The sequence below is a fragment of the Ovis canadensis genome, chromosome 12, assembly GCF_042477335.2.
Source record: "Ovis canadensis isolate MfBH-ARS-UI-01 breed Bighorn chromosome 12, ARS-UI_OviCan_v2, whole genome shotgun sequence".
Taxonomy (NCBI): Eukaryota; Metazoa; Chordata; class Mammalia; order Artiodactyla; family Bovidae; genus Ovis; species Ovis canadensis.
In genome coordinates this window covers 52,384,737-52,407,911 of record NC_091256.1, presented here as the reverse complement: position 1 = coordinate 52,407,911, position 23,175 = coordinate 52,384,737, and the positions used below count along the sequence as shown (strand labels likewise).

Here is a 23,175-nt window from a genome sequence, read left to right as displayed (position 1 = left end):
TCCCCAGACTCAGGTACTGCCCTCCTACCCTGCCCTGCTGCGAGGCATGAGGGGGAGGGGAGGGATCATGTGAGGCAGGGTATTCATTTCTCTCAGAAATTTCATGGCTGTGGTCAACTCAGCTTTGCCCCACACTGGCTGCGTGATCTCGGCAAGTTGCTTAACCTCTCTGTGCCTCTATCTCCCCATTTGTATGGGGTTCATACTAGGGCTCTCACTGGTGCGACTCAACGAGGTAGGGGCACGCACATCCCCTAGCAGGTACAGTGGCATTAGCAAGCACTCAGTTCACAGTGCTGTTCATCACAGCATTTGGCATCGGGGGTCTCGGGTCCCACTGTATCCTGACCACCCATCAGCATGACCCTCAGGGTAGCGTTGAAGCCCTCCAGCCCCCAGCAACCCCTCCTCCTCCATGATGGAAACAGGAGGAAGGGTCACCCAAACGCCTCCTTGCTGCTGAGGGGAGGGGAGGGCAGGGCCAGGCTGGCCCAGGGTGGGAGTGACCACCTGAGGGTGGACACTCCCCTTCCCAGCACCCTCCTTGACTGGAGCCACTGGGCAACAGCCCAAGGGACCCAGAGAAAGCTGGCTGCCCACTGGGCCTGGGATCGGAGGGGCAGGGCTGCCCTGGGCCTGTGGCGACAGCGGCTGGTACAGCGGCGGGAGGTGGAGCGGTGGGCCCAGGAACGGGGCCAGAGACTGCAGCGACATGCCCTGAGCCACTGGCACTGCTACTGGCAGAGTGAGTCGGGGACTGGGACGGGGCACCAGGGGTGAGGGAGGGGCCAAGATCCAGCAGGGACATCCAGGATTCAGGTCCTCTAGCACAGAGTCCAGTGATGGACTGGTTGACAGATTGGGACCGGGGTTGGGGGGGCAGGGTGTGGTGTGTGTGTGTGTGTGGATGCCGTATGCTTGGGTTCACACTCCCCACTCTTCCATTCCCTGACTGTATGGACTTTAAACAAGCTACTTAACCTGAGTCTCAGCTTATTCATCCATAAAATGGGGACACTGGTACCCACCTGCTAGGGTAGTGGTGGGGCTTCTATGAGACAATCCACATGGAGTGCTTGGCTCAGAACCCAGCTCCTTGTGGGTGTGACCGTCATCATCACCATCTTCAACTGCATCCTCATCATCCTCTTAGGAGTCAGGTGGTCCTCAGAGCCCAGCACAGGAAGCAGGGGTCAGTGGGGCCATTTTAGAGGCTTCTCACTCCTCCAATGTCGTATCAGTGGGCTGGCAGGTGGGGACTTGGCTGTTCAGAAAGTTTGTGTCCTGTCCACTGGGGACAGCAACTTCCCTGACCCAACTGTTGCCCAGGGATATTGACCCAGTGTTGCCAGACCTCTGTTTTTACAGAAAAGCTGGAAATCTATATTTTTGTGTGAATTCTCCTGATTCCTAAACATCATCAAGAAATTTAAAAGAACTCTATGAGTTGGTTGGCTTAGTTACCAGTAGAACACCTATAATGGGAGCATTTTAACCCAGTTAGCCATTCCCGCTTGGGTAGACGATCGAGACTGGCGAAGCAGGGGCCCATGGTTCCCCAGGGCCCAGGCTGAGGCTGGAATGAGCACTCAGAGGCACCTCAGCATCTCTCTGGCCATAGGACAGGCATTCCTGCAGGAGAAGTGCCAGCGGTGGATGCAGGCCCGCTTCCAGGGCCTGCAGAGGGCCATGTTCTGGGGCTGGCAGCAGGCGGCAGCTCGCCGGAGACCCGTGGCGGCCAGTCCAGAGCAGCTGCTACTGCAGAGGTGGGTGCGCGAGGCTCATCCCCACCTCGGAAGCAGCAGGGAGAGAGCCTAGGGATGGGAGGCTGGGTGGCCTCTGCAGCTCGAGAGACAGGCCAGGCTGGAGACCTGGCATCCAGGCAACAGGGGCATGAAGGGAGACCCCAGCCTGGAGTCAAAACCATCAAGCTTCCATTCTCCATGCTGTTCAGGAGGAGGGGGGACGGTAAGCCCCTAACCCCTCCCAATGCCCTGACAAGCCCTGGGTCTCCACCTCCTGGCTGGGTCAGCCCTTTGGTTTCAAAGCTCACTGCTAAGATGGGGGAACCAACTCCTCAAACAGCCACTAGAGCGTGTGTTCCAACTCCACGTCTTGTTTAATGAATCACAGCACAGGAGAATACCATGGTCAAAGAAGAGCGCGAAATCTGAAATAGAGCCGGTCTAGTGACACGTGTATACAGATCATAGATGCGTGTAGTTTTTTAAAAAATTATCTTTGGCCACACCCCACAGCCTGTGGGATCCTAGTTCCCCAACTAGGGATTGAACCCAGGGCCCCTGACAATGAAAGCATGGAGATCTAACCACTGGACCACCAAGGAATTACCTGGATGTGTGTTCTCCCAGGGCTGGTTCTATACAAACTCACAGGCATTCTCAGTGCTCCCACAGAAGCAGTGAGCCATTCACTGCAGAGTAGCTGATGTTTTCTTGGCCCCTCTGACCACAGTCCCCTCACTGACCTCCTGCCCTAGAGTTGCCGTGTGAGGGCAGGCAGGGTGTGGCTGTTCCCCTGATGTAGGGGACCTGGACCCACATCACCAGGCTCCCACACCATCCCAGGCAGCCTGCCCTCAGCAGCCAGGGCGCACGCATGCCGAGGCCCCTAAATGAAAGCCAGGGCTCTCACCTGTCACACATCAGTCCACACTTCCTTTTTTTCCTTTAAAAAAAAAAAAGTATTGATTTTTTTTTTGTTTTGCCCATGCTGCATAGCATCACATGTGGGATCTTAGTTCCCTAACCAGGGATTGAACCCAAGGCCCCTGCAATGGGTGGAAGGCAGAGTCTTAACCACTGGACCTCCAGGGAAGTCTGGTCCAGATGTTCTTAAGGCACCTAGGCTGTGTATACAAAACTGTGTATAACCTGTGATGGTTTGTGGACGAGTTTCAGGTGTAGCTTTGAATACCTGGACTGGAGTACTGCAGTCCATGGGGTTGCAGAGTTGGACACGACTGATCGATTGAACTGAACTTTGAATAAATCAGACTTCTGACTGGGAAGCCACCTAGGCCCCTCCTCTGCCCCTGTTCTGCAGCCACTTCCAGGCCTGGTTTGGAGTCGTGAAAGCCTCCTGGGCCAAGCGTCCAGCCTTCCAAGATGGTCTGAGGAGACGGATACCCGGGGCCACATTTGCCAGTGAGGCCCCAGTGATCACATCCCAGCCTCAGGAGCTGCATGTGGCCCAGGCCTCCTGCTGGAAAAGCCGAGAGCAGGGGTGCCAGGCGGACAAGCAGCTGAGGAGGACCTGGGCCCAGCAGGCCTTTGTTGCAGGGCGAGTGGCCCCAGGCCAGTGTTGCAAGGCCTGTCGGCAGGCAGGAGAGCGCTCCAGGGCCCAGGCCCTTTGCTGGATGCTGTGGGCACGTGAGTCCTGCCAGCACCGGGTCATTCGAGACCATACTGTCCCAACTCTGAGCGCCAGGTGGGTGCCCTCAACCTAGGGCAGTCCCGTACTATGTAGGGCCAGCTTAGACCTTGAACTTGTTTAGAGTCAGAGTACAGGGTATTTGATGGCTAGTGGTGGGGCTCAGGGGGCTGAGGGTGATAGGATAGGACATCCTAGTCATTGCAACTAGTCCTGGGGTCAAATGCCAGCTCTGTACTCTCCAGTCATGCCACTCCCTCCTTGGGCAAGTCTGACTTTGAAGGTCAAAGTAAGATAATAGCCCTGCCTTGCAGGGTGGCCCCAGGGTTATCGTGGGCATGCTCTCAGTTCAGCTCAGGCCAGACGCACACCAGGTGCTGAAAATATACAGCAGTGCTTGTCGGGGGATGGGAACATAGGAGCAGTGGGCAGGCCTGCTTTCTCTCTGTCCCCATGTGTAATATTCTGCCGGTCTCTGTGCCCATTTGAACCTGATTTCAACAGAAGAGGGATGAGGGAGGGGAGCATAGGCATGGGGCTTTGCCTGGACCCGCTGGAGGGTCCCAGCCCTGATGACTTCCGGGTGGGCTCCTCCTTCCCCTCAGGGTCCAAGAGACCTGGACCAAATCAGCGACTCAGGGGCATGTCCAGCGAAGTGCCGTCACTCACGTCCAGCAGGCTGAGCCCAGGTGCTTCCTGCGAACCCACTGGTCCCAGTGGCGGACAGCACTGTTCAGAGTGTGGCTAGAACCACAGGCAGAGGTCCAGGAGGCCAGCAGAGCCCACCCAGCCAGGCCCAGGGCCAGCCTCCGGCGCTGGCCTGGGCTGACCACCAGAGGGCGCCTCCTGGTGCTGATGAACCCTCCAGCCCTGAAGAGGCAGGTGAGGCTGGGCCCAGGTTGGGTGGGAGGTCCCAAATGACCCGAGGGCCAGCGGCCTCAGAATCAGCTTGATTCAGCCCAGGCGGCCAGGGTGGCTGGATGCTTCTCCAGGATCCCAGTGGCCTTGTGGACACCACGCCTACGGGTTCTCAGACAGCCTCCGGTCTGGCAGTCACCCAACTGTGGGACCATCAGCAAACATCTACTGAGCACCTGCTGAGTGCCAGGCCAGTGCAGTCTGCTACAAGGACACACCCTGGGTGGCAACTGTTAAGGAGCAGACACCTGAACTCCCAAGTCAAGGTGCAGCCTAGGATCAAGATAGGTGATTGAGTTCAGTAGAAATGGTGACAAAGAGCTAGGTGGCCTAACAGGAAGGGAGAAGCCACAGTGAGTGTGTCACTCCAGGCACCAGGAGTGCCACTGCACGGCAGTCTAGGGACACTTCATTGCAGGACACACAGTATTCCTCTAGATGACTCGCAGCATCACGAATCCTATTCTAGGATGCCAGGAAGCATGCCATAGTCTCTAGGAAGGTTCTAAGAAAAAAAGATTCAAGTCATTTATTTTAAATAGAATTGAAAGGGACTAACTTTGGTTGCAGAATCTGCATTTCCACCTATGTGGGGCTATGGCAACTGCAGATTTTGAGGTCTCTGGGTATTTTCTTTGTAGATCTGTGTTTCAAGACAACTTTATTTTCAGAGTATGTTATAAACACTTCCATTCCTGTCAGCAAAGGCAGGCAGGGATCCCGTCTACTGATGGAGAAACTGAGGCTTGTAGAAACAAAATACAGTAAATGCCAGGAACGGTCAGTGGTACTAGGGTGAATTCCAGCACCACCCCCCCCCCCTTCTACTGCATGCACACACGTGCCCAGGCAGCCCTCACCTAACGGGGACAGGCTTTATGCCATCTCTTGGTGGCACAGGCTCCCTTCAAGAGGCCCCGCCTGAACAGAGCAGTCGCTGGGGGCTCCAGCCCTGGAGTCAGACCACTCTGGAGAGGTAGGGCCTCAAACGAGTAACCTTTAACTTTGTCACTAAGTAGGGAGAGAAATGCCCACCTCACAGGCCGTACCTGACACAGGCAGGCTCTGAGCGGTACCTATTATTGGTCCACTCGCCTTCTGGAGTCTCCAGCCACGCGGGAGGATGGGGGAAGAGGCAGTGGCACGTACCAACAGCCACATTACTCTTGGCCCTTTTCTGTCCCCTCTGGAAGCCTCACAGGAGAACCTGAGGCAATGTGAACCGTCCCACTTGTGCACACACAAACAGAAGTCCCCTGACTGGCTGGGGTAGGACAGAAAAGGAATCCTGCCAGGTCACTGGGGGTCAGGTTTTTCTCTGTTCCTTCAGACCCGCAGCTGCAGGCCATGGGCCATGGGGCCCAGCCCAACCCAGCACCGCAGCCCCAGTGGACGGATGCAGGGAGAGGCGTCCTGGGCTCAGAGTAAGGAGACCCTCCCTCTGGGGATAAACGAGGTCTGAAGTGCAGCGGTGAGTTAGTTACCAGCCCTCACAGGCCTGGAAATCAGCATCGAGCTCTCTGCGAACCTGTCTTACGTATTTACTGTCTTCCCCACCCATCTCCTCTTCTGGAACATTTCCCAATGTTGGGAAAACAATGACAATTTCTCCCGCCCCACCCAGTTCCTTCTCTTAGGGCCACAGGAGACTTGGGCAGCTGTGGTGGAAGCAGGGACACCGGCTTCATTTGCTCAACACCATCTCTTGTTCACCCTTCTCTTACAGTTCAACCTGCAGAAGCATCGGGGTGGGTAAGTCTGCTCCCCTGAGTGATGTGTTAACCCCTTCCAACTCCCCTTTCCAGGTGACAGCCAGCCTTCCCTCAGCCCCACCTCCCAGCTCCAGCTGCAGGGACCCAGGTGCGCCTGCTGGGCCCAGGATCAGTGCCCTGCGGGGCCAGGAGGGGACTGCAGCTCTGAAACCAGAGACCTCGAGGGCAAGACAAGGCATCTGGGGTAGGAGCAGAGGGTGTGCGTAGAGAGGGAGAGGTGAAGATGGGGGCCGGGCCGAAGGGTTTGCCTGACCTGTGGCCAGAGCCGGCGCCCCCCGGCCAGTGCTTGTCCCACAGGATCCCAGGCCCAGGCCTGAGGCTCTGCCCTTTATCCTGACCATGAGGAAGTCGTAATGGCTGTCAGGACCCACCAGGGCCTCTCCCCTCAGGAGGAAGTACCTGCAGTGCTGGCGACTTGAGGCCCGGCTGCACCGGCTGCAGAGCTCCCAGCAGGCCAGGCTCCGGGCAGCTGTGTGGCAGCGCTGGGTAGATGCTCAGGGGGTGGAGAGGCTGGCACGGACACTGGTGAGTGGGGGGCCCCTTCCCAACCTCACGCTGATTGCCCATCCCGTCCCTTTCCCAGCCCTAAACCCTAGACATGCTCTCTCTCCAAGTTTGGTCTTTGAACCTACCAAGCCTGAAACCTTGGGAACAGGCCCAGGGACCTGCATTGTTAGCACATCTCAGATGACATCCCCTTGTCACACCCCCCTTCCCCCGAGCTGGGGCTTTTGGCCTGGAGCAGAGGGAAGGGCCCCTTCTGCCCTCAGGGCTGCAGGTGGGGAGAGGCAGCAGAGAGGCTGGGGGCTGCCGGGGACAGCAGTGGGCCCAGCTCAGGGCCTCCTAGCAACTGTCCCCACAGCTCAGGCAGTGGCACCTGAGATGGGCCTGGCGACTGTGGCGGCGGCGCATCCTGCGGTTGCAGGTGGCTCAGCGGTTACAGAGTCAGGAGGACGGCTGGGTCCTTTCCCAGGTACCGGCGGGCGGCCCCATCTCCAGCAGGCCCTTCCCAACAGGGTCACACCTGGGCATTCCTGAGCTGCACCCTCCCTGGCAGCTGTCCCCAGAGCCTCTCCATTTTCAGGGAGGGTCAATTCAGTTAGGAGAGAACAGCCTGGATTCCTTAATTCAGCCGGTGAGGAAGGGCTCCGCCCAGTCCTAGTTACTGGTTGGAGGACAAGGCTTGGCCCGTGACACGGCTGTCGTTCACACCAGCCCGTGATGGCTGTGGGTTGCTGAGCGTCACCCCTTCCTGACGTGCAGAGCCCAGCTTCCCTGGTCACAAATCACACATATCCTGAGCCAGGGCTTTTGACCTGGGGCAGAGAGAAGGGCCCTCTCTTCCCTCAGGGACAGAAGGATCTGGGCCCAGTACTGACCACACAGACCTGGAAGGGAGCCACAGAGCTCCTCCCTCCTGATTCCAGGCCTTTAAGAAGTGGTACCAAGGTCTGGCAGCCAGGGGCCTAAGGGCCAGAGCCAGCAGCAGCATGGGGCCCTGCAGCAAGGCAGGCCTCAGGAGGCCCGGAAGCAGGCCGGGAGCTGCCAGAGCCCCAGCACTGGGTGGACCTGGGGCGGAGAAGGGGGCCCAGCCGCAGCTGTGACTTGTTCTCATGGAAAGGAAAACAGATTGGAGCTCCACCCATCTGCGGAGCGCAGGCTCAGGCCACAGAGCGCCCAGGCCAAGAGCTGTGAAGGACAATAAAATGCCCTCCTCAACCCCAGCCGCTTCTCTGTCTCTCCCCTGCCGGCCAGCCCCTGGGATCCATTTCCCCTGCCATCAGGCTGCCCTGTGGACACTCGCCCCCTCTCCTGCCCCTGAGCCGGTGAAGACTCACAAGAGGGACTGGGACAGGGACCAGCCTGTGTGCTTGTGTCAAGTCACAGCCCCTGGGCAGTGGGGAGCAGTGCCAGGCAGACAGCTTCCTAGACAGGGTGCTCCGAGGGGGAGGAAGCAGCTGGCAGGAGGAGGGGGTTCTGCCTGAAAAATAAGCCAGCTGAAGAAGTCAGTCAGGCTCGGCCAACCTCATCTTCACCCTTGATGGTAACAGGCAGGGTATCCTTTCACCCTTCAGGGCCAGGGGAGAAATGGGAAGGCCAAGGGTACAAGGGTTCAAACACCTTTAACCCTTAGGCAGTTTCTCGAGTCATGGGGATAAGTCTTTCAAACAGCAGCACTGTAGAAAGGGGAGAAACCCAGTTGAGCTCTCTGCTAAAAGGAGGCCAAAACTATTAGGTTTCAGTTCAAGGTCCGTCCAGGGGCTGCTGCCTGACAGGGCAGTTGGCAGGCAGGGCAGTGGCTGCCTCTTCATTCCCAAATGGGTGGCACCCGGCTGCCAATGCCTGGGAGGTGGAAGGATGAGACGCTATGACCTTGTCTCCTCTGCAGTCCCACAGGGCCTGCTGCAGTGTTCACTTTGCCTGTTCTCCTGGCGCCCCAGGAGCGAGGTCACTGGCAGTCCCAGGCTGGCCCCAAGGGGCTCCATTAGCAGCAGCCCTTCTCGGGGTGGACGGCGTTCTGCCCATGGGGTCCTTGTGGAAGGGGCTGCTCCCCACCAGAGCACAGACTCTCAGCTGAACTGGAACACCAGGTTCCCATGTGGGGTGGACTCAAGTCCAGCCAGAGCCTGGGACCCTCACACCAGTCTAGCTGCCATCATTGTATCAGAGGGTGGAGGCCAGGGCTGGGGAGAAATGAATAGGGGTCTCCCAGAGAGCCAGGATGGAGATGAGGAAGGCAGGACACAGTGGCCTCAAGCTAAAGTTGTCAGGGTGCAGGGTCACAGCGCCTCTGTCTCCCTCTCGTCTTGGGGGGGCCTGCTGAGAAGCTCAAATGTGTCTTCCACCACCTGCCACAGGCAGTTGTCCAGCGGAAACTCGTTGTCCACCAGGTTGACCAGGAAGTAGTTGTCGTGGATGTACTGGATGATCATGCGGGAGGGGGACTCCTCCTCATACAGCTTGCCCCACTGCTCAATCCACAGAGCGAAGGCCTCATCCTGCACGTGTGCACATGCGAGCACACAGGCACACACACAGACACACGCGGAGTCACAGGCACACACGCACAGAGAGGCACAGGGACGCACAGTCGCACACAGAGACAGACACACGGAGACACAGGCAAACATACAGGAAAGCACAGGTACACACAGTCGCACATACAGAAACACACACACAGAGACGCAGGCACACAGGTACACACAGTCCCACATACAGACAGACAGAGATACACAGATACAACAGCCAGGTTAACAGAGCTGCCTCTACACTGGGGCTCCATGCTCAGCAACCCAAGGGCTTCTGCTGCTGCCCAACAGGACATATTCCAAGAACTCAGCATAGCCCATTGCCAGTACCACCCCCCTCCCCAGGCAGGAGGTAATACACCGTGAGTCAGAGTCAGGGTGCTGCCAGCCCCGGGGGTGCGGCCTCCAGCCACCTACCCAGGACCTGGCAACACCGCCCGCCCAAGGCTCTGGAGGTGGGCAGGGCAGGCCTGCTCCTGGCCCCCTTACCTTCCAGAACATGAAGCTGACCGGGTCCACCACTGTGGGCTGGATGATCTCTCGGCCAGGGAAGATGCCCCAGGTGACTGCGTTGGGCTGCAGCTCGGGGGCGTTGGTGATGTTTTCACCCTGGGGGAGGTGGGCAGGAGAAGACTTGGGGTGCAGACAGCTGCAGTCCTCTCACCTGGAGCGCACAGCCCTGTTCCCCTCTCCACCCCCCAGCTCTGCAGCTCTGTGACCAGCCACAAGCCTGAAAGTCAGAAGTCATCCTGGCCTTTTCTGCCCTCCGCCCGAAGCGCCAATCAGCTCTTCTTTCAGTGGTCTGCTCACTTCCTCTGATGTTTCGTCTGACCAGGCCTCTCTTTGCTACTTAGATCACCAGGCCTGGGGACTTTTGTCTGCCCAGCCCTGTTATTCACACAGCTGTCCACTGGGACCTGCCCCCAATCAAACACAGGGCCAAGGCTACCTCTTGCCTATAAGGGAACCCTCAAATGCCAAGCAGGACAATTGAGACCCCTAAGGACCTGGGCCTGGCTAACACTTCAGCCTCCCTCTGACCCCATTCAGCAGTGAGGCCTTTGCACACCCTCGGCCCTTTCTCTGGATTGCCCTTTACTCCTCATCCTTAAAGATTCAGGTTACACAAGATCCCTCCCATCGCCTCCTCTGACCTCTCAAGTTAGACATCCCTCCTGCATCTCTAGCTTCCTCTGCTGAAGTTCACTGTTACAAAGTGCAGCCGCTTGCACCCATTCATAATTATCCACTGATGGCCTCCTCACTAGGCTGGGAGCTCTGGGAGAGTGAGGCCTGGCTCTGTCTGCTAATCCACTTGGCATAATGCCTGGCCCAGTCGGGTGCTCTGTGATTGCTGAATGGCAGAGTAAATGTGGTGCCCTTGGCCCTGGTGCTCTGGCCCTGTCAGACACCCTTTGACCCAGGGCTGGCCTACCTTCACATCCACGATGTGGTAATTCACCCGGAGCTCATACTTCTTCAGCACCTGCAGAAGTGCCTCCACCGTCTCTCGGGAAGTGAAGAACTCTAAGTAGGCCTGCGGGAGGGAGACAGGCACTGTCACATAACCTGCAGGCCTCGCTGGACACCTTCCATGGGCACTGCTGAGCGAGCTCTGTGCTCTGAAACACTGGACGCTTGTCCTGCTGACCGTGTTGGGGAGGCACTCATGAGGACACGTGTGGCAGGACACTTAAGGTGTCGGGATGAACAGTGGCCACTAGCTGGAGTTAGCAAATACATGAATGACAGGGAGGGGAGCAGGTATGTGCAGTTTCTTGGTCTCGACGGCTCTGAGGGCCATCTGGCACCCTTCCATCCAGTGGAGAAAGTGTCCACAGAGAAACCATTTCAGAAGCTGTACAGGGAGCCCAGATTGGCGAGAGAGGTCTGACACACCCAATCCCTTGTCTGCTGGGTGGAGGGCTTTTCCAGCACTACCTGGCCATGAGGAATTAAGCTGGGTTTATTTATTTATTTAAATTTTGGCCGCACCATACGGCATGTGGGATCTTAGGTCCCTGATTGAGGGATCTAACCCATCCACCTGCACTGGAAGTGTGGAGTCTTAATCACTGGACACCAGGGAACTCCGAAGCTGGGTTTATCTAAATTCACTTGCTATAATACTCATACAACTGCAAGGTGGGGGCTGTTAGCTCCATTTTACAGATGAGGAAACTTAGGTTCAGGGAAGTTAAGGAACTTGTCTGCACTGACTGTACACAGCAGAGCTGGTATTCAAACGCAAGCCTGTCTAACCCCTGAGCCTTCAGGTTTTAGTTTAGAATGTAATTTTGACTCTAGCAGCCCCTGGAGAAAGGGATCCACAAGGAACAGTAATAACAGCTCCCAGTTAGGGGACGTGTCCCACATGCTAAGCACTTTACGTGCTTTGTTGTGTTTCATTCCCAGAACACCTGGCATATCCCCATTTTACAGAAGGGAAGGCTGAGGCTCAGAGCGGCCAAGTGACCATTCTACCCAGGTCTGTCCGACTGTAAGCCTGAGCTCCTGTCCACTTTGATTCACTGCTGCTCAGAATAAAAAGTTCCCGAGAGGAAGGCCACTCTGTCCACAGCCCTGGAGAACCCCTGCATGCAGGTCAAGGGGTGGGTAGCTCTGTGGGTCCCTGCCACACCTTCTGGAAGACATAGCCCCCACTGGGGCCCCAGCCCACGATGGGGTCAGAGGACGGCTTCCCGTTGATGTTGGGCTGGGAGTTGATGGTGAGGATGCCCCGCCGGTTCACTCTCAGCAGCTCCTCCTTCATCAGGCTGGTCTCGGCCGCCAGGGGCTCATCATTCCAGGGCAGGCAAGTCACCTAAGGAGGGTGAGCCCAGCTGGGGCAACAACCCAACCTGGCACCCTAGGTCCCTCCCTGTTACAGTCCCCATCAGAGACCTAGCCTGTCTCTGCCTCTGTAAGCCCCTTCTGGGCACCCCACATGGGGACCCCCTGACTCACCTCCTCCCTTGGCCGAGGTGCCACATCCAGACATGGTGACAAGACTCAGGGTAGGGCGTCTGGCCCACGGGACGAGGGGCAGTACCTGGGGATCCCACCCCAGCTGCACTCACTTTGTAGCCGTTCTGGTTGGGCTCTCCCGAGAGGTAGTGGGCAAAGACTTGGAAGACACTTTCCTCACTGGTCAGCTCCTCCCCCCACATCTTCAGCAGCTCTTCCTTCGGGGACTTGCTCTTTAGGTAGAAGAGGTAGTAGTCCTTCAGCTCCCCAAAGGCCGGAGAGGAGGAATTGCCCCTGGTGGAGGAGGTGCCCTAGGTCAAGTCGAACTCCTGACCTTGGGCTCCAGGCGGACAATGGCCTCCACCTGCCCCTGGGGTGATGCATTCCTGTGAATTGTCCGAAGGGCTCCTCCACACTCAGACTCCTTCCAGGTAAACAGAACCCCACTCACCAGCGGCCGTTGGGGAATTCATCCCACTCCTGCGTGCGGTAAATGTAACTCTTTGGTCTCGAGGCCCAGAAGATGGGCCGGACATCCTCCACCCGGCGCTTGGGGTGGGCACTGAGGGCCCAGGGCAGGGGACGCCTGGGTGAGAATGGAGACAGAAAGGGTCAAGGACTGGACAGAGAGAGGGAGGGAGGCAGCACTGAGCCCAGGTTCTTCCATTGAACTCAAACATCAAGCTAGACAGGCAGTTCTGGCTGAGACTGGAGCTCTAAGACACTGGACACTACACAACCCTCTGTGCCCCATAGCAGCTGGCACAGCTAGGGTGCACACTTTCTGGGACTTCTGACTTCCTGACCCACCCGACTCTCCTCTGTAGCTCCCAAGCCTGAATTCAGGGCCTCTGGCCTCACCTGGGGTCCTCGATCCAAAGCCCCAGGCGCTTCAGCACCTCAATGGTGGCCACCTCGCGGTTGAGGGTGTAGAAGTGGAGGCCTGGCACCAAGCCACTGGCCAGCAGCTCCTGGCACAGGCTCACAGCCTGCTCGATGCCATAGTTGCGGATGGCAGCGTCATTGTCTTTGATGGGCTCAATCACATCCTTGATCTGCTGCGGCACCTCCAGTTTGGATAGCTTCACCAGCTGCCGGAGGGAGTGGTAGCCCTGCCCAAGATATGGGGGGCTGCAGGTGCCATCTCCCGGCTGTCTCTCACCCCACATACCCATCCCCCCACTGGGTCTCCTGGCCTCTGTAATGCGACACAGAGAGACCCAGGACAGTCAGGCCATAAACCACAAGCAACCTTGCCTACTGCAGCTTTTTCTACTCTGCAGATTAGAGCAGCTGCCCACAATATCCCTTGGGCTTCCCTGGTGGCTCAGGTGGTAAAGAATCTGCCTGCAACGAGGGAGACCCGGCTATGATCCCGGGGTTGGGAAGATCCCCTGGAGAAAGGAATGGCAACCCACTCCAGTATTCATGCCTGGAGAATGCCATGGACAGAGGTGCTAGACGGGCTACAGTTCATGGGGTCACAAAGATCAGACATGACTAACACTTTCATACTTCACAGCATCTCAGCCACAGGCCTGAGGCAGCCCTTTGGCCCCTAGATGGATCTATTGATAGCACGGTGGTCATTTAAGCCAGTGGTTCCCAAGCCTCACCAATCACCAGAATCGCCCACCACATTTAAGAAATAATGGACAGATTCCCAGGCCCCACCTCAGATCTACTGAACCGGAACTTCAAGGCACGGGGTCTGGAAATCTATCCTTTGAAAAAGCTCATTAAATGATTCTGGTGACAGTGAAGTTTGGAAACCATTAACCAAAATTTATAATGAGAGTAATAACCCCTTTTAGTGACACTTATCAGCAAGCCTCTCCAACAGGTACTACTGCTATTTGAGAAGACATCACGGTGTGTAGTGGCTGGCAAGATAGCATTTTGCAAAGACTGAGCATCCGTTTAATGAAAATCTAATGAGCATCAGAAAGAACTTGAGGTGGGAGGGGGGTTCATGTTTGGGAATGCATGTAAGAATTAAAGATTTTAAAATGTAAAAAATAAAAAACTAAAAATAAAAAAAATAAAAATAAAAAAAAAAAAAAGAAAGAAAGAACTTGAGCCTGAACCTGGCACTTCACCCCAGAGCCCTGGCTAAGGGGGAAGTGCTAGGATGAGCAGGGACAGTGGTGGGAGTCCATTAGCCCTCCTGGGACCCTCACCTGAATAGGGAAGATGCCAGGGAGGATGGGGCAGGTAATGCCTATCTCGGAGCAAGCCTTCACAAAGCGGAAGAACGTGTCAGCCTCAAAGAATAGCTGGGTGATGATGAAGTCAGCTCCCGCAGCCACCTTCTCCTTCAGGTGCTTCAGATCGGCTTCAAAGCTCTCTCCTTCAGGGTGGCCTTTGGGGTAACCTGCCAACAGGGATACCATAGAAAGAGGCTGGCTCCACCTGCTCAAGGTGAGTGATGAAGAAACCAGAGAGCCGGCAGTGCACAGCTCCGGACCCATACCTTCTAGCCTCTCAGCACGGACAGGCTGAAGTGGTGATGACTGAGCTGCTCAGATGGGCCCCTCTCCCCGAAGGTGACTCTTGGTGAGAGCTGGCTTAGAGTCAGCACCGCTCCCCTCCAAGAGTGGGGGTGGACTGCCCTCAAATTCCCACACTGTCCTGCTTCATGGTCCGTGCACAGTCAGGCCAAGTTGACCTGGATTTGGCGGCCACAGAAAAGAGAAAATGCTATATTCACAGTGGCTGGGCAGCTTGGGAGGCTGGGCTTGACTCTAGGTACCGGATGAAAACAGTGCTTTTAATTTCACATCAAAATCACTCCGTGGTTCCAGACGTTACAGTCAGAACCACGTTACACAAGGAAGAATGAAGAGAGCGGAGAGGTCCTGCTTGAAGAAAAGAATGGAGAGAACATTGTAATTATTCCTAAATGCCCACAGGTCTGTCACCAGGAAGAGAGAATAACCTTAGTTCCTTATTCGCCATATCCTGTGCTGCTTCTGATGGCAGAACTAGAATCAGTTTCAGAGAGCTGCCTGACAGTGGAAAGAGCAGCCCCACAAAAGAACAAACTCCCAGAGTGTGAAAACGCAGGATGGCGGGGCGCGGGGGGGCGGGGCCAGCGGGCGGGGGGAACACATGTCCAATGCTGCGATGGCAGGGATGTCTGGCAGGCAGGGCCAGACCTCCCCAAGGCACATCTAGATCCAGGAACGGTGTACCTTACCCCACCCCACCCCACCCCATTTCCCTAAAGGACTAAACTCACTAGTGGCTCTGCCTGCACTGAAAGACCGGAGGACCTAATGAACTACAAGCAGAGCACGGGCTTCCTCAGCCTGAGGCCAGGGCAAAACCCTAAGGAAGTGACAGGCCTGAACCCAGGCTGTTGGGCAGCCAGGCTGCTTTGCTGTGACAAGGCAGTTTCACTCTTAAAAAAGCCCGAGTCATCAAAAATGGATAGAAGAACTACTGTTTCAGGGATAAGGGGGTGGGAGGATTAAACACCAGACTGTTACACTTTTCAATAAGAAGGCTATTTTTCCAGCAGGAATTTCAGAAACAGAGGTTTTAACAGCCGAAACTCTAGAAAACCTCAACAGCACCCAAGAGATTGAGCAGTTGCTGACGTTTGGGTTTCGCTACATTCTTATTCTATGGTGGCCAGCTGGGTGCTTCCTAATCCACCCGTCCGCCTTCTCATCCACTTCACCATGAGCAAGGCACCAAACCACTCGGCAACTGTACGCTCACAGCTCTGCTGGTTTCTACTTGTGACCATCCAATGCCCACCACACGTGGGCACATTCCCCAATCAACCACTGTCTCGTGGCCCTGTGAGCAAGGACACTTGAATTCCCAATTCCTCATCAGGGCCTCCCACACTCATCTACCTCAACTGCCTATTCTGAACACTGAGAACCGTGGGCCCGTACACTGGGGGCCCGGGGACACAGCCCAAAGCCCTCACAAGAAGTCATTTCCTTGAAGTCACACGGCTTACTTTTTAAAGTTCAGATCACTCCGATGTTCCACTCCATAACATACCTGGGGGTTCATTTTAATAAGACTGATAAAATTTTCTACAAAATCTGAAAAAAATCATCATGCAAAGATGATGCACCAAATGAATCCCTGGACATCCAGTGTGTCTGGCACACACTGCCTCATCATATCTAAGCCCCTATTCGAGAAGCTTAAGGCCCAGACAAGAGTGTGGGCAAGAGGGAAGGCTACGCCCTCTTTCTAGTAGGTGAACCTCACCTCCCGGCTGTAGCTAAAGAAACTAGAGTTGAGACTAGAGTTCTCTCTCCTGAGATCTGGATTTATCACTGAGGCCTATAGGTCCATCTTGGCTACACTCAGGAGCAAGCAGTGGGTCATGTGTGTCCCATACGTATCAGAGACAGGGAAAGTGTACCTATCAGATCTACTGGATGAAGCATGGAGCAGTGGAAGGCAGAGATGGGGCTCTGTGGCCCCAGCGAGGATGAGGGAGGGCTGGGGATTCCAGGGCTTAGTGAGGTCTGATGCCATTTCCTGACCTTATTCTGAGAGTCCCTGCCCTCGGAATCTTAATATATTACTTTTGTTTGAGGAGGAATAGAGCTGGGGAACAGGCTAATACCAAGAAAAGGCAGAGGAACAAAACTTTACAGTATGAAGGGATACGAGGTGGGGGAAAATCCTTGGTTCTGATTCATGTTCACCTTGAGCAAATAAAACCTCACTTTGAAACTGTTCACACCTCCCTAATACAGTTAAAAATAATGTGGCCCTTTTCCCTTTCACATGAAAACATAACATCTTTTTTTCATCAGGTCAAGAACACATACATATCTTCCTTGGAAGTCTGAGTAGTTAGATTTGGGCCACCAGGAGTTGAAGAAGAAGGGGAGAGGAAGGGGGTCGCAACGGTGGGCTCAGATATAAGGACAGAGGAGCCCTGGCCATAGGACAATGGCTTGTGCTACATGAACAGAGAATCAAGTTCAGTTCTGGAACTTTTCATTCCATTGTATTCAGTTGTATAGTACTTTCAAATTCAAAATGAAAAGAAAATCTGCTCTGTATCAAAACATCTGAGCGATGTTACATTTTTAAAAACGGATGGAGGACTTCCCTGGTGGTCCAGTGGGTAAGAATCTGCCTGCCAACGCAGGGGACACAGGTTCAGTTCCTGGTCTGGGAAGATCCCACATGCTGTGGGGCAACTAAGCCTGTGTGCTGCAGCTATGGAGCCCACGTGTGCTGGAGCCCAAGCTCCACAAGAGAAGCCACTGTAGTGAGAAGCCCGAGCACCACTAGACAGCAGGCACCACTCACCGTGACTAGAAAAAGCCCCCGTGAAGCCGCGAAGACCCAGCACAGCCAAAAATCAATACATGTTTTTTAAAAGTAAAACTGGAAAAAAAATTAGGGGATTGTGACACTCCCAGGAGTGTGGTGTATGAGAGGAGGAGGAAAAGGCAGAAGACGTGGTCTGTCCAAGCACCTCTACACCTCCATCACTCCATTCCATCACAGCACAGGCCTCCCCCCACAGTGCAGGCAGGCCCCCGTGGTGCAGCGAACCTTCGGGGTCCTCACCTGTGCCTCTCCTTCCTTCTTCTTTCAGGCCCCACCCACTGGGATGCCCCAGCCCCTCACCTGCCACACAGACGTCAAAGTAGTCACCAAACTCGTTTCGGATGTGCTTCACCAAGTCCGTAGCGTAGTTGAAGCCTCCTTCCTCCTCTTCCCACTGGTCACCTATGGGGTCTGCAGGGTTGGAGGTCACAGTGCTGGGTCTCACCCCACCTCCAGGAACCTCTCTGTTCCTTCTCCCCACGCCCACACCCAGGGCCAACAGAATCTCGAAGGCAGAGCCTTCCTATTGCTGAAGTTGGTGTCTGCACTTTCCACTGTAGCACTTGGTAACAGTGGGAAGGACGACAGCAGCCAAGCCAGCAAACAGTTGCCAGACACAGATGCGGGCAGCAGCTGGCAGAGAACAGCTGCTGCTCTGCATTCAGCCCGGAGCATATGAGATCCCCCCACCTGCTCACACCTAGGTGTGTCCAGCCACCTCGCCCAAGCCCGCTGTTCGCTCTCCCACTCCCTGGGAACCGTTGCCTCCTGGGAGAAGCTTCCACTCATCTCGGGTGAGACATGGTCTTTGGGGATAGGGAGCATGAGGCCACAAGGGCCCACCCAGCAGACTGCTGCTTCCCACACCTGTGTGCCCCAATGACAGCCCGGGCCAGAGGCATAACCAGCTACTCTCACTCCTGCGACATAAGTCAGAGCCGAACTCTGTGACTGGGTCAAAAGCCAGGAGCAGGAAGGGATCGATTCAGTGGTGTACATCACAACAGCGGGTTATCAGGCACCGGCTGTGGTCCTGACTGAATTCCTACTGAGAGGTCAAAAGGTCAAAAAGTGGCTCCATCTGTGTGTTGCCAATGGTCCTCTTGACCCACACCACCTACTAATGCTACTGGCAGGGATGGGACCTGGAGAAAAGTGAAGGACCACTGCAGAAACAGAAGAGGTCCTCCAGAAAGCAAGACCCCAGAGAGCAGGCCGCTGGCTCCACACCTCCCCTCAGCGCAAGGATGTTCTTCAGGCCCAGCTGCTTGGCTTTGTGCAGGTGGCCTGTGATCTCCTCCCGGCTCTGATGGCAGCAGGTCATGTGCAGGATGGTCTCCAGGCCACAGTAGTTCACGGCGGTGCTGGCAATCACCATGGACGAGGTCTCCTTGTCGGAGCCAGGATCCCCAGCTGGGTGCCAGGTCACGTCTACAAAGAGGGGGCCACCCGCTCCCATCCGGTCAAACCTGTAGGGAATTTCTTTCTGAGGAGGGGCTCCTGGAGGTGCACCGCCTGTGACCACCTTCCCATGGGGTCTTGGACTTAGAGAAGCCTCACCTGCAGGTTGGCATCAGACTGACCTGCATTCACATCCTGGCTCTGCTACTCACCAACTGTGCAATCCTGGGAGAATTACTTAAACTCTCTGCGCCTCAGTTTTCTCATTTCTACAATGTGGCAGGGGACAGTGCCTACTTTTTAATAACATTCTGAGGATATCATGACAGATGGCTCCACGACTCAAGAACAGTACTGGGTACGCAGTGAACAAGCAATCGGTGTGCTGCTATTATGATTACTCTTATTGCAAAGATAACAACAATAAAACCATCTTCTGTGAGAGCGGCACTTTGGACTTTTCAAAGTGCTTGGATATTTACCATCTCGGGTGAATTAAGACATTTTGATGGATAAGGGTTCAGAGCACTCCTCAGAGTGGCAAGCAAGGCCTTGTTCCAGGGAAAAAGAGGGTCAGCAGACACGAGTTTCTTCCATGCTACCTGCCTCTGCCATCCCCCAGCCTCCCACCACTGCCCAGTCCTGGCAGCAGCCAAGAGTCCTGCAGAGCACAGCCACATTACCAGGACTAGTATCAAGAGCCACATGGATGCTGTGTTATAAGCTGTGAAAAAGTGAAAGTGTTAGTCGCTCAGTTGTGTCCAGCTCTTTGTGACCCCATGAACTGTAGCCTGCCAGGCTCCTCTGTCCATGGAATTCTCTAGGCAAGAATACTTGAGTGGGTAGCCATTCCCTTCTCCAGGGGATCTTCCTGACCCCAGGACTGAACCCGGATCACCTGCATTGCAGGCAGATTCTCTATCATCTGAACCACCAAAGAAAACCATTATAAGCTATGGTGCATTTGCACATTTTTGTGCCTTCAAATTTCACAACCATGGGAACGACACATAAGTGCAAGCAATACAAAGCATAAACTTTAAAAAAAGAACTGCGATTCATAAAGCGCTAATGTAATCCAGTTGGCATTTCTCGATTTCAAGGGCATAATCCAAACTTGCTAAAAATGTTCTCCAAGCCACTGTTTTTTAACTTTCTAAACTCTACTCATGATCTAGCCACAAACTCCATCAAAAAATGTTGTCTGGGAGAATGAACATTTTTAACTCATGGAAGACTGTGAATAAAAATTCCACGTACCTGGAGAGACTTTTACAGACCAGAAAGTGGCAAGTTGCGTATCAAAGCATCTCTCCTGGCTTGGTTTCTTTCCACCCCTTGGAGCTACCTTTTTTCTGCTGGATCAAAGTGCAGCGCAGCCGCAGGGCACAGTTCACCTGTACTCCTTATCTTACACCAACTCACCTGGAGATGAGATTGACAGCACCCTGGGCAGTTCGGGGAGGGAAGAACTCTAGGGAGAACCACTTGTCACCAGAGTCCATCCTCCGCTTCATCTTCTCCCGGAGTCTCTCACATCGCTCGGGGTCCAACCCCGGCGTGGAGCACCTTGAACTGTCCTTGGAGCTCTCGCTGCCGCTGCTGCTGCCCTCCCAGCGGGGGCCAGGGCCGCCGTTCCCTCTGGGTTCGTTCACCATGGCCGAGATCCTGCTGCACGGGGCGAGGGCAGGGGGCGTGAGACTGCAGGGCAGGTGGCCGAGCCCCAGCATGGCAGGGTCAGGTGAGAGATGCTGCATTTTCACGCAGGAAGAAGGCTGGTGAAGGTCTGGGTGACAAGGCCCCCACCCAGCGACTCTGCAGTAAGGACTGTCTGCGCTGCCTCGCTCCAAGCTTGGCCCTCCGCTGCTGCCTGACTCCAGGGACGTCAGCCCCCACCCGGCACATGCTCCTCAGCCCCTGGGTCCTCCGTGACCGCTACCTGATGGAGGGCGGCACTGAGAGCCTTCCGCTGCCAGCCTCCAAGGCTCTCATTCCCAGGGAGGGGCAGCAGTGCCCCACTGGGAAGACCTTGGGTTTTGGACGGTCCATCTCCACCGGGGTAAACTCAGACCCCGGACCTCTGAGTTCCTGAGAAACGAGGAAACTTCCTCAGCGGGTGTGCCTGACTGGGCGGAGCCATGACAAAGGAAGAGCTTAAAGCTGTGGCTGGGGCCAGCGCGAGGGGGCGGGCGCAGGATTCCAGGCGAGAGGGAGGGCTGAGGCACTAAGCCTTGAAGATGGATAGGAGGAGGGGGATGTGGGGCTGCAGACCGCAGCGTTTGGGTGGAGATGAGGTCAACAGATGTTCGGGACAACTGGAGCACTCGCCAAGAAGAACAGTTCGGCCCTGGAAACATCTCCTGGGACTGGGAACAGTTTGTGTGCATGCAGGATGGAAGGGCTTAAGGGCTTGACAAAGCTGCCAGATTTCTCCCAAGTTTGTGCTTCTCTGACAAGACCATGTCATGAGTTAGAGGTTGAAATTGGCTGGGTTCCAAAAGTAGCCAGATCCAAGCTCTGTAAGGGCATGGATTTATGTCTAACTTGGAACAAAGACTGTCCAGTCTGTGCATGCCTTCCAAGCTGTTGTCCTTACACACATCAGTGAAGTCAGTTCAAGAAACTGCACAGCCATCACAGCTGAAGCCCTGAACCATGGCAACCACAGGCAGGCCAGGCTGACAGAGGGCACGGGGCCGCGGGGCAGTTTGGTGGGAAACATGGGACACACTACTCATACACCGCAAGAGTATCCAGTGTGTGGCAACTCAGAACATTAGAGGAACAACCAGGCCAAGATCATGTGTTGGCCTCTGCCAAGCCCATGTTCTTAACTAGTTTGGGGTCCCAGACTCATGAGAAACTGATGAGATCCAATGCTCCTCTACCCTAAAACATACACAAGTGTCCTTGGTACATCCAGGGTCAAGCAGTTGACTCCAGACTGTGCTATCCATCCTGAGGGACGTCCGTTTTGATTCTGACCTAAAGCTCTAGTTTCTCTGAAAGGGATGAACACAAAGAGTAAGAAAGGGGAGTGTGTCAAGATCATACTCTGGCCTCTCCTCAGAAAGCGAGCGAGTGCATCGTTAATCATCTGCTGGACCAAAACAGGAGCCGGGAAGAGGTTGAACCACCTACAAACTAACTGCTCTTTCCTTTGTTCATGAAGACTTCCTAGCTCTGACCAGGCACTACTCGTTTCAGCATTTTTTCACGTGCTACCACTTTTCATTTTAAGCTAGGACCCCAAAGAACCCTGTTGCAGCTGTGGATTCACATGTTTATCTCCCCTCTTCCCAGTTCCCTGAGACCAGGGCCAAGTATTCTACCTATGGTATCCCAATGCCTGGCATCCGGTAATAACAACTGGCACTCACTGGGCACCAACAGGCCAGGTCACACCGTTCTCAAAACAACCCTCCACCAATGGATGTGCGTGCTCAGTCACTCAGTGTGTACAACTCTTTGTGACTCCATGTAGCCTGCCAGACTCCCGTGTCCATGGGATTTCCCAGGTAAAAATACTGGATTTGGGTTGTCCTTTCCTTCCCTAGGGGATCTTCTGGACCCAAGGATCACACCGGTGTCTCCTCCTCTCCTGCACTGGCAGGCGGATCCTTTACCACTCAGCCACCTGGGAAGCCCCTTTGCCATTTGATGAGCACTTACTTAATCGGTGCCAGGCACCCCGAACAGTGGGGAAATACCGGAGTCCACCACACTTAGAGGGGCCCGGGTGGGCACTTGTGTGTAGCCCGATGCAGTGGGCGTCGGGGACAGCAGTGCCAGCGGCCCTCGGCTCTTCTCAAGGTGTTCAGCCGCTCTGGCGCGCTGCGAACAGAATCACCGCGTCACTGGGTCACGGGCGAGGGCGGAAACCTAGGCCCAAGTCCGGTCCCAGGGCATGGGGTCACCACCACACCTCAGGGCCGCCTCAGCCCTGAAGTCCTTCCGTCCAGGTTGGGGGCCGAAACTGAGTCTCTGCTCCAGGGTTGGGGGAGTCGCAGGGCTGTCGGTGGGGGCTATATTAGTCTCACCGAGGGCGCGCGTGCAGAGGAGGCTGGCCAGCCTCCACCGTTCCCCGCGCCCCCCGCAAGAGCCCGCCCTCGGGTGGGTGGCCTCCAAGGCCCGGGTCTCCCCTGCGGGCGACAGACGCCTCGCCGTCACTCACCCTCTGGTCACTGATGACTCAGAGCTCGCGGCCTCCGCAGCGGCGTGGCGGCTAATGAGGCTCCGGCGGAGGGGGCGGGGCTCGGGAGGAGGCCAGGCGCGGGTGTCAGGTTGCTAAGGGAGGCGGGAGCAGAGGACGGAAACCGGCCTCGCGGACCCCCCGGAAGCCCCGCCCCCAACATGGCCGCGCCCAGAAGTCT

General features: G+C 55.6%; 2 protein-coding genes across 9 annotated transcripts in view; one reads left to right on the top strand and one right to left on the bottom strand.

The window, feature by feature from the left end:
• Positions 1–7,747, top strand: part of C12H1orf167 (chromosome 12 C1orf167 homolog) — a 22,449-nt gene extending 14,702 nt beyond the window's left edge. The window contains 10 exon segments of the mRNA XM_069544375.1: positions 537–776; positions 1,086–1,192; positions 1,622–1,766; positions 3,067–3,450; positions 3,999–4,275; positions 6,117–6,171; positions 6,504–6,678; positions 6,680–7,085; positions 7,168–7,218; positions 7,511–7,747. Coding sequence (XP_069400476.1) covers positions 537–776; positions 1,086–1,192; positions 1,622–1,766; positions 3,067–3,450; positions 3,999–4,275; positions 6,117–6,171; positions 6,504–6,678; positions 6,680–7,085; positions 7,168–7,218; positions 7,511–7,687 — 2,017 coding nt within the window. The 3' untranslated portion in view covers positions 7,688–7,747.
• On the bottom strand, positions 4,956–23,175 carry MTHFR (methylenetetrahydrofolate reductase). Of its 8 annotated transcripts, none has more exons than XM_069544728.1 (14): positions 22,977–23,054; positions 22,475–22,636; positions 21,131–21,319; positions 20,228–20,470; positions 18,632–18,870; positions 17,702–17,812; positions 14,260–14,453; positions 12,941–13,191; positions 12,531–12,665; positions 12,193–12,373; positions 11,754–11,936; positions 10,548–10,649; positions 9,602–9,721; positions 4,956–9,082 (listed from the first exon to the last, which is right to left on the bottom strand). In XM_069544728.1, exons 3-14 carry the CDS (start codon positions 21,187–21,189, stop codon positions 8,864–8,866), a joined length of 2,037 nt encoding a protein of 678 aa, XP_069400829.1. In that variant the 5' UTR covers positions 21,190–21,319; positions 22,475–22,636; positions 22,977–23,054; the 3' UTR covers positions 4,956–8,863. The 8 variants fall into 8 exon arrangements, with proteins under 8 accessions (XP_069400829.1, XP_069400831.1, XP_069400830.1 ...); XM_069544730.1 differs by having other exon boundaries at positions 22,728–22,985; XM_069544729.1 differs by lacking the exon at positions 22,977–23,054 and adding an exon at positions 22,728–22,815 and having other exon boundaries at positions 21,131–21,804.

Excerpts from the sequence above, each read along its gene's own strand:
- MTHFR (XM_069544727.1), bottom strand. The coding sequence starts at position 20,851 with ATGGACCGTCCAAAACCCAAGGTCTTCCCAGTGGGGCACTGCTGCCCC. Across the intron at positions 13,192-14,259 it reads CTGGCATCTTCCCTATTCAG|GGCTACCACTCCCTCCGGCA; the intron begins GTGAGGGTCCCA and ends TATCTTGGGCAG. Across the intron at positions 9,083-9,601 it reads TCAGCTTCATGTTCTGGAAG|GATGAGGCCTTCGCTCTGTG; the intron begins GTAAGGGGGCCA and ends GCACACGTGCAG.